The sequence below is a fragment of the Patella vulgata genome, chromosome 8 (assembly GCF_932274485.2).
Source record: "Patella vulgata chromosome 8, xgPatVulg1.2, whole genome shotgun sequence".
Lineage (NCBI taxonomy): Eukaryota > Metazoa > Mollusca > Gastropoda > Patellidae > Patella > Patella vulgata.
Genome location: NC_065886.2, coordinates 21,136,372 through 21,146,735, shown reverse-complemented (window position 1 = coordinate 21,146,735; position 10,364 = coordinate 21,136,372). Strand labels below are relative to the sequence as shown.

The window sequence follows — 10,364 nt, the reverse complement described above, 5'->3', positions numbered from 1 at the left end:
TATTAAAGAATTGAAGAATCATTCGAAGTCTTTATATCCGAAGAGAGAATTTACACCTCTAAAATAACAGCCCTGTTGAATCTGCCAGAAATTTGGATGTTATGTTTAACACTACCATGGATATGTCCAAACAAATTGCAGCGGTATCAAAGGCGTGTAACTTTCAGCTGTTCAACATCGGTCGTGTACGAAAATACTTTAATACAGATTCAACTAAACTGTTAGTGAACTCTTTAATCACATATATATTGGACTTCCAGCTTCTTCTTTCTTCCCTTTGCTCACTACAAAAGATACAAAACACCGATGCACGTCTGATCACCAGAACAAGACCACATTACACCTGTGCTCATATCCCTCCACTGGCTCCCCATAAACAGACATATTCAATATAAGATAATCCTCCTCACTTACAAGAGCATCCATGGTTTTGCTCCTAACTACCTGGGTGATCTTATACAAATCAAAAGTGGAGAAAGAACAACTCGATCAACATCAAAACATGACCTTGTTGTTCCAAAAACTTTGAAAGTGTCATGTGGTGTCATGGGGGGGGGGGGGGTCCGACCCCCCAACTGATTTTCGGGGGGGGGGGGGCTGATTATACTTGGACGACCCCAAAAAAATTTACATAGTAGGCCCAAACTCCTATTTATTTACAACAATTATTAGGATTAGTTAAGATTCTATCTGTATAAAACCTGTACATATCCCAATATGGTTTACATTGCTAAAATAAAACACAGAGAGAATCATCCTGGAAACATGTGTGAAGTGAAAAGTAACTGTATTCCATAAAATTGTGTCTAGTTAGCCTGTCAGTAATATTTTGTTAATTTTTTTCTGCCACTTATCAGAGTGAATCGCATGAAGGTACCCAACAACATTATCGCCTAAACCAAATATTTATCGCCCGCTCAGCCACCCACGTAACAATAATACTTTGTACGCGGTGTCTGGGCCAATGAGCAAACGAGTTGTGTAGACAGCATGGCCACATGGTATTTGTTTATATTTTTTAGGGGTTTTAAAAAAGGGTTAGGGTTAGGGCTGCGGACCCCCCAATATATATTTCACGGCTACGCCTCTGGGTGATAGGGCATTTCAGTGGCAGCACCCATCCAATGGAATAAACACCCAGCAACATTAAAGGAAGCCAGAAGACTCACTTATTTAACTGTGAATACCAAACGTGACAGTGCAGCTCAGCGCCATCGAGTAGAACAGTTCTAGATGAAAGGCGCTATACAAATTCATTATTATTATATAGTAACAACTGGCTATAAGTACATGCAATTTAGGTTTTTCGTCTTATGTGCTCTTAACATTGCCAATCTTTAAACAAGTCCCATATGCTTATACCAACCTTAAGTCTGTTTCTGCTTCAAATAAGAGTTATTCGACGGCATTTTTTACAATTAAAAGACATAGAAAATCCTTTAGAAATAGATTCTCGAGAAGAATGCTATAGGAAATTTTGCTTCTACCCCGAAACCATTTTATTTCTTTGCTAATTAGTAAACAACACAAACACACGGGATACTCTAAGATCAGGCAGGGAGCCACGTTAAGACGGTGGCTCGCTAACCTGGAGTTCGGGTGTTCGATCTCTGCATTGGACCGGGAAAGTTCATCCATATTTTCCGGTGTGGTTGCCCTTTGTTAGTGGTACAGAACAGAGGGCATGGCAGGGGACAACGTATAGTCGTTCGGGTGGGCCGAAAACCCGAGGTCCCTGTTGTACTGGTAATTCTAACGTATATTGAGATATTTTTTTCGTATTTCATTTTTACGGCCTATTTCAGAGTAATGAAGTCAAATCCACATGCAGAAAGAAAGGCGCCGTACGATGACTACAGGGAAACGAGATACAGTTGGCTACTCTGATAACGGATCTTCATTTACAAATCGCGTTTCAATCTGTACTCTTTTACACTTTTACATTGGCGTGCACGTAAAAGACCCTTTGGCAGTTGGAATTCGATATAAGAGTAGGCCGTAGTGCACACCCCGTTTTCATTAGCCCGGTCAGGACAGGAGCAGAACAGTAGGACATCCTATTTCTTTTCATTAAGATCAGGCGCTCTCGCAATTCAGCCTTTTGCATGCAGGCCCGTAGCAACCCCCCCCCCCCCCCCCCGAAATTTTTTTGGCCGGCCATAGCTCTAAAATACCTACTGTAGACTGCCCCCCCTAAAAACTTCACTGCCCCTCCGCAGCCAGCAAGCTGACTCAGGGCCTGTTTGCATGTGGCACATTTTATATGTGCATAGGGGACATATCAAATAAGTCGACCATTTGCCGGGAAGTTAATGTCATTGATAAACAAAGCAGCCGACCAATTTATGACGTAATTCGCATTCTAAAATTGGTTTTATTAGTCAGTGTCGTAGTCTCAGTTTACCGGTCACAATGTGTTTAGACTCATATTTGACTTATGCTTACTAAGAATGGTCTTGAGAATTTTCTAGAGACGGTATTTTATAAAGTTTCTTGCGTAAGATAAAATGAAGCATGACTTTGTGTTTACTTTAAGAATTTTCTAGGAACCCTACGGGCAAAATTTTTTTTCAGGGGGGGGGGGGCACTTCCCGCCCCTTCATCTGGTCGGGAAAAGTTGGAGGTGGGCAAAGAGGCCAGAATTAACATTGAAGTCAATGGGGAAATTAATGGTGGTCTGCCTCCGTACGGCATTTTTATACTTATCTCCCTTGTCACAACTGTTCGTCACAAATTTCTCAACGGAAGACATACCGGGGAAAGTGCGCCGAGCTGACAGAAGGATTTATGTTAACAATCTCAAGATTTATTGACTAGTCCCTCCGCAGGTCAATTGTGTTACAGTAAATTACACGTTCAGTTAATAAGAGTTAGAGTTCTGAGGTAAGCCTGTGCCTGTCTGGACAGTTTTTAGGTATCCATCCGTATGTAGAAATTGACATTGTACATGGTTCTCCAGACCAACAATTGAACTTTCCATTACTTTAATTCTCGTTTCTTAGCACGGCTCTAACTTTACCCAGATTAACGTTGGAGCAAAACGTGGCAACGTCTTTATCAAAAGCACATGTGTGGTTCACCATGAACATTTTGAGATACACAAACTGAATGTAGGATAGCCTGAAACCATATAGCCAAGGTATAACCATCCGCATGTCTTTATTACCAGTAGGCCTACTTGAGATTCAATTGAATGTAATTTCCAATTAAAGTAGTCTTTTGTCTCTTTTTTTGTAGGGTAATTCAGGGACTCGGAACTGAACTACAGCCTTTAGTAATCATAATAATCATACAGGTTAAAGTTCTCTGTTTATGTGGTGAAGCCATGCATGCTGTAGTATTTGTATGCTTTGTGCATAACTTGACTAAAAACCCTGTTGTTACATGATCTAAAACTAGAACTTGACAATAAAATATGAACAGCATTCTACGGGTACAGGATAAAGGTGATAAAGCTATCATTGTTGTTGATGTTGCTAATGGAAAAGTTAAAGTTTTAAAGCCAGTAAAATCTAATGGCACCACACAAAAACAACAACAATTAAAATGGATTGTTAACTCACAAAAACAACAATTAGAAAGTGTTGGTAACTCTCAAACAGAAGAATTAGAACATGTTAATAACTCACAAATACATCTTTATAATGATAGGGTTGACATGGCAACAAATACTGATGACTTTAACTCATTGAACCCTAATGAACATGATACACAAAAACATGATGAATTAAGATGTTCAATTTGTATGGTTTTATATGATTCCTTAAGTGAATTGGAGAAACATAAAAAAATACATATAAAATATTGCAATATTTGTGATGAATCATTTTCATCAGTGGAAAAAGTGAAAAAACATAAAGAAAAGCAACATTTTTCATGTGTTATGTGCGATGATATTTTTACTTCTGAAGAAGAGATTATTAAACATAAGGAAGATAAACACAGAGATCAGTATTTGTGTGACATCTGTGATCAAAGTTTTAGTTTAAGTTCAGAATTAGATGATCATCTTAAGATCCATGGTATAAATAATGTTAGTAAGAAATACACTTGTGCATGTGGTGTAGGTTTTAATGATAAATCACTCTTTGATTTGCATGTCCAGACTCAAATTAACCATTATATGTGTGAAATTTGTTCTGATGTATTCTTAAAGAGAGTACATTTAAAAAAGCATGTAATGCTAAAGCATGGTATATGGAAAGACAAGGAATTATATAGGTGCATAGTTTGTGATGAACGCTTTAAAGACAACCTTCAGTATAAAAAACATCTTAAAATTCACACTGGTGAAAATTGTGCTGTTTTTACTTGTGAACAGTGCGGTAAAAAAGATTTAACTAAAAAGGCCTTAAGCTATCACTTAGTAACTCATTTAACTGGTTCTCAGAGACGACATCAATGTAAAGTTTGTAAACGGAGGTTTAGTCATAAATCTATTTTAGTAGGTCATGAGAAAACACATGATTTTAATAGAGCATTCAAGTGCACATATCCTACTTGTGATAAAGTGTTGCTTACACAAAGAGGATTAAAGAATCACATTAGTGTTCATGAGGGCCTTGAATTTAAATGTGATCAATGTGAGAAAGTGTACCATAACAAAAGACGACTTACAATTCATATTAGACAAGATCATGAGAAACGCTATCAACGTCTTTGTCCAATTTGTGGAAAGAAATTTAAATGTAGTACTCGACTTAAAACACATATGGTCATTCACCAGCCAAAAGATCAAACAAAAGATTATATCTGTGAATTTTGTGGTAAAAGGTTTCGAATCAAATCACAGCTAGTTTTTCACATGAGAAGTCATAGTGAAAAAGCTTACACATGTGATGTTTGTGATGAGAAATTTTCGCGTGCTGATAATATGAAATTACATTTGAGAAAACACACAGGAGAAAAACCATATAAATGTAATGTTTGTGATAAGACTTTTAGTCGGCATGACAACATGAAAACACATGTCCAGTCACAACATAGTAACTTTGTTACTTAGCTTTACAATTTTCACATAAACCAGTAACTAAAAGTAAGCGCTGGAGGACTGCACGAAAACAAAACCCGTAAGACATTTCACTCAAAATGAAAACAAACTCACATTATGACATCGAAAAAATTAGAAATGAATACAACAAAGAATTAATAGAAATGATGTGACTGGTCATGATTGTGGTCGTCTGATGAAATAAGATGAATAGTCTGCCAGTTGACATCATTAAAGGGGCATTAGGTTAGATTAGTAAGATAAAGAGCTGAAAGTTCTCGCTATAATAGTTAAAAAATAGATCATGAAAACAAAATGTGCTGAAAATTTCAGTCAAATTGTTCACTCTGAACAGAGATATTAGCCATTCAATTTTAGGCTAATCTCGGTTGTCATCACTGACATTGGTATGATAAAGTCTTGATCATCCATTATTACATTAAATAATCCATCACAAAATGTATTCAAATACAGTAAATATCGCAGCCTAATGATGGCACCGAGAGTTGATTATGGTCTGGATAAGTTAATTAATGTCTACTTAATAATTTAGATAACATTTCAGGCCCAAAGAAAGACCTGTAATAGGCAGATTTAACTCTTGCATAATGTATGTTTAAGTAAACCAATAAACAGTTTAGGTATGCCCATCCTTGCTCTGGGAAGGAGAATCTCAGACAAATTTGCAAGTTCCAGATAAATCTGTGGTTCTGTCAAGAGATTTTGTTGCAGCAGCAGTTCAAGGAACTGGCCTAACAGCATTCACAATTTCTTTGAATATCACACCTACAGTGCAAAAGTAGGAGGGTTGTTGCAAATATGTATTAATTCTCAGGGATAATTTGCTTTGAATGTGATGAATGTATTTTTTTAAAATAATCTGATGTACATGCAATTGACTTAAGTTATACAAAGATATTGGTCTCAGAATCTTATTATGAATAAATCTAACCCCAAAATACATTTGCAGTTTTAAGATTAGAATTAGGACACAAAAAATAACCTAAAATGCTACACTTCAGAATCTGCAAAATCTCTTTCTGACTTAGTAAATATTTTTAGTTTGATTATAAATATATATACCTTTGAACCGCATGCAGTAAAATGTAGATAGTGTAATTTTTATTAACAAAATTAAGAATGTATACACCAAAAAAAATATATATTTGAATATAGTGCTAGTGTTTGATTAGATATGTTTGGTTCGGCTTATGTTCAAGTTGTCCATAGAGCCGATAATACTGCGAAAAAAAGTCAATGTATGGTGTAACCGCTGCCAGTCTGGATCTGTGGATCTCCTGTTAAACTCTCCCCATTGACTGAATGAGACGTTCGACCTGGGCCAGCGTTGGTGTGTTTTCCATTCCTGGTGAAGTGCCTGATTCAAATCGTCAAGGTCTGGTTGATCTAGAAATGGTTCCACTACTGTACTGATGTCGTCCATCTTGCTACAGCCACATTAATTAGTGGGTCATTCAAAGGACTTCCTTTGAGCATGTTTTATCATTATTTAGAAATGAAATGAAAATGAAATGAAATGGGGTTTAACGTCCTACTGTTCTGCTCCAAAATGGGCTAATGAAGACGGACATACACCATACAGTGTTCTATGAGGGAAATTTTGCCCAGACAACAGTACTACGGCCTACTCTTATATCGAATTCCAACTGTCAAGGGATCTTTGGATCTTTTACATGTACGACAATGGCTACACAGGACCTCGGCTTTTCATCCTATCCGAATGATTAGACAGCTGTCATGCCCTCCGTCCTGCACCACCGACAAGGGGGAACCACGCCGGAAAATCTGGATGAACTTTCTCTGCCAATGCAGGGATCGCTCACCCACAGGCACTTGAAGGGATTAAAATAAAACTTTTTACTACTCTTCGACTATATATTACAGTAATAAGTAATATATAGTCAAAGAGTAGTAAGAAGTTTTATTTTAATCCCTTCAAGGGCCTGTGCGCACACTCTACCTCCAGGCTATGAGAGCCAACATCTTACCCACTTAGCCACCGTAATCCCCCTGCCCCCCTGACATGTTAATGTCATGGAATTGTATTATTTTATGAATAAACTTGGTATTGATGTAAATAATCTATCCAATCTGTTATTATTATCATCCAATCATCGATTACTTATGACTTGTTTGGGGTCTCATTTATTCTACGGATTTCATACAATGTGGACTAAGACTAGTAATTATTTCCCCTTATTTCATGATGGACGAATGTAGTGCGAGTTATAAATAGACAATTTTTCCCTTAATTTTTTTCTCCCCTCTTCCTGCATTTTTGGGTTGACTTTTTGGTCTAGAATTGGAGAAAAGGGATCAAATTTGCAATTTCATCGCAGTTTTGGGTAATACTGATGATATTAGAGCAGAGGGATAGGGGGTGTAAAGTGTCTTTCTGCAGAGCAATCATTGTGTCGGAAGTAAGATTTTCACCCCAGTCAACTTCAAATCCGTGTAGCAAAAAATCTAAACGGTCAACCCCCTACAAAATTATGATGAGGAGATTGCCAAATGTGGTCCCCATTGTGCCTATAAAGATTAGAACCAACGGAATGTTGAGCAAAGAGCTACAGCCTGTGATGTTACAGCCATTTAACATTGAAGTCAATGGGCAAACAATTGCTAGTCTGAGACCATGTCAAAGGTCGCTTTATATGCAGTTGTGTCCCTTTAACTGTATTGTCAATAGGTTATATCTATTTGTTAAGGCCAACTCAATTTTCATCAAGGTCGCTGTAAATAAGGTTACTGCACATGATGGTTTTTTTTTTGGTTTTTTTTTAAACAATATTTTATTCAGAAATTGAAAGGGATTGAGGAACAGGCTAGCCTATATGACCTCTCTCCTAAATGCAAGAATTAATATGGATATGTAAAAGAAATAAGTGAGTAAACAACAAAACAATAAAATGAACACTTAATCATCAACATTTTATATATACATATTTACACATTGGCTACGCAGTTGTCCAAACAAAATATGACTGATGCTTACACCGTATAACAGATTATGTGTATTGATAAAATTCGGTGGTAAAAGATTTATAGATATTTTGCGTGCATCTGAATGTAAGGAGCAATGTAAAAGAAAATGATCTGTATCTTCGAAGGAATGACCGCTATCACACTCGTGGCTGTCCGAAATATGCCTTAAGAATTTATGCCCATTTAGGTCACTGCAAGAGAGACGAAGACGACTATGTAATATTTGATTTTTACGTTTAACAAAGTTGAAACAAGGTGGTATATTTTTATCTATATCAGTTATATTAGTTTTAAATTTACTTATAGAGGTCGAATTTTAAATATTTATATCAAGGTTATTCCATTCTTTTATGGTAGAAGGTATAAAGGATTTAGAGAATAAAGTTGTTCGACAAAAGTAATCAGTTAAAGGCTCAATACCACTCTTGTTGTAACTGAATAATATGTCCCAATCTTTATTCTGGTCAACAAATTGTACTATTTTACAATATTCCAATTAATTGATGATACAAATTTCATCTTAACCCACCTAATTTTAAAAAATTGAAAAAATTCAACTAAATGAATTGAAAAGCCTGACGTAAACCTTTTCAAAGGGCTAACATATGCTTACAATTTATTTTAATAATTCTCTTGTGTTGTGCGAAGGGGTACTTAGCAGTAGGAGAAAACCAGAACACCCGAAAGAAAACGGTTGAACAGGTGATCCGACCCTCCTTTTGCCACGTACAAGGCGGGAATCAAAACCACGTCACTTGATTTAATGTCAGACCACATTTGGCTACCCAACGTGGTTCAGTTAATAAGACGTTGGCCTGCTATCTAGGTGGTCCCGTGTTCCATCCCTGCGTTGGCCGAGAAAGTTCCTCGGGATTTTCCGGCGTGGTTCCTCCTTGTCAATCAATGGTGCAGGAGGAACCACGCTGGAAAATGCCGATGAACTTTCTCGGCCATAGCAGTGATGGAACAAGGGGTCTCCTGGATAGCGAGCCTACGGTCAACGTACAGTAGTTGGGATGGGACGAAATACCGAGGTCTGGTGTCCACATTGGCATGTACGTAAATGATCCCCTGGCATTTAGAATTCGATATAAGAGTAAGCCGTAGTACCAATGTCCGGGCAAACTTTTCCTCATAGTACGCACTATATATGGCGTATGCCCGTCTTGATTAGTCCAGTAGGAGCAGAACAGTAGGACTTTAAACCCCATTTCAAGCGTTCTCTACCATATCAATCCGAGGGAGAGTAGGTTTATATCCGACATATACAACGCCATTTCACCCTTAAATTTAATGGGCTCTTCCATTAAAAGGCAACAACGATTGGATAATTGCTCGATAGTTTCCGCCAAATAGCGAAAATAACCGAAGTAATTACGTGCAATTACGTGCATGTGTTTGTTTATACGTCTCCATTTTGGACTATTGAATTGAAAGCAAAAACAAAATGGATATTAATACTAAGTCAGACGAAAAATCAATCCTTTTTAGCCAACATATTGACGATGGAATAGATGTGAATGCAAATATCAACGAAGATCTATCCAAAGCCTGCAGAAAATTTGGACCAAAAGGCATTCTTTTCCAAGAATTCTGACAGTTAACCATGATTGAAGGTTTTCGGTATGTTCAGAGAAGGATTTGACCGACTGTTTTAAGTGGACTGTACCCAAAAATACTTTACAAAGGAACTCTTGGGCGATAAATACTTTCAAGTCGTGTAGTGTGTGGAGAAATAATCGCAATGTGGACGAAAAGAAAATTCTGAAAGATGTCTTAGACATGGATAACCGATCTAAATACATGTATGTCGATAAGTACGCCGTCTATTTCGGTCCTGAATGTTAGAAACTGTACCATAACAAATTTTAATTGTCAAAAGAATAAAAATTTATTTCTGTGGGTTTTTTTTGTATTATTTCGATCATCTACGTCATCAGCGGTTGATATGAGCCGAATATATTGACCTGAGATGACGTCATCAGCGGTTGATATGAACGAATATATCAACCTATGATGATGTCATGACAGGTTGTTATGAGATATAACTGCTATGGACATCAAAATAAAAACTACCGCCAGTTGTATATCTTCATATAATAACCTATGACTGGTACCCATCACAGCCCCGCATATAGTCCTGAATGCATCTAGTTGTAAGTGTTCTAATTTATTTTTTACTTCGTCTGTGCAGCCATCCCATATTACGTCACATTAGTCAAAATGTGGAAGAATAAAAGAGGTATAGTTTTCAAGGTATTTCTATTAAGGCGGTGTTTTAAAGACCTAAGACAATTAATCATTTTACTCGTTTTAGTCAAAATAATGTTAACGTGACTGTCCCATTTGCAGTTTTTCTTAAAAGTCA

The 10,364-nt window shown here is 37.0% G+C and overlaps 1 protein-coding gene across 1 annotated transcript; it reads left to right on the top strand.

Annotated features, from left to right (window-relative positions):
- Positions 1 to 2,735: 2,735 nt before the first annotated feature.
- Positions 2,736 to 7,695, top strand: LOC126830263 (zinc finger protein OZF). Its single transcript, XM_050560622.2, has 2 exons — positions 2,736 to 2,883; positions 3,238 to 7,695. The coding sequence occupies exon 2, from the start codon at positions 3,416 to 3,418 to the stop codon at positions 5,000 to 5,002; it is 1,587 nt and encodes a 528-aa protein (XP_050416579.1). The 5' UTR covers positions 2,736 to 2,883; positions 3,238 to 3,415; the 3' UTR covers positions 5,003 to 7,695.
- Positions 7,696 to 10,364: the final 2,669 nt, after the last annotated feature.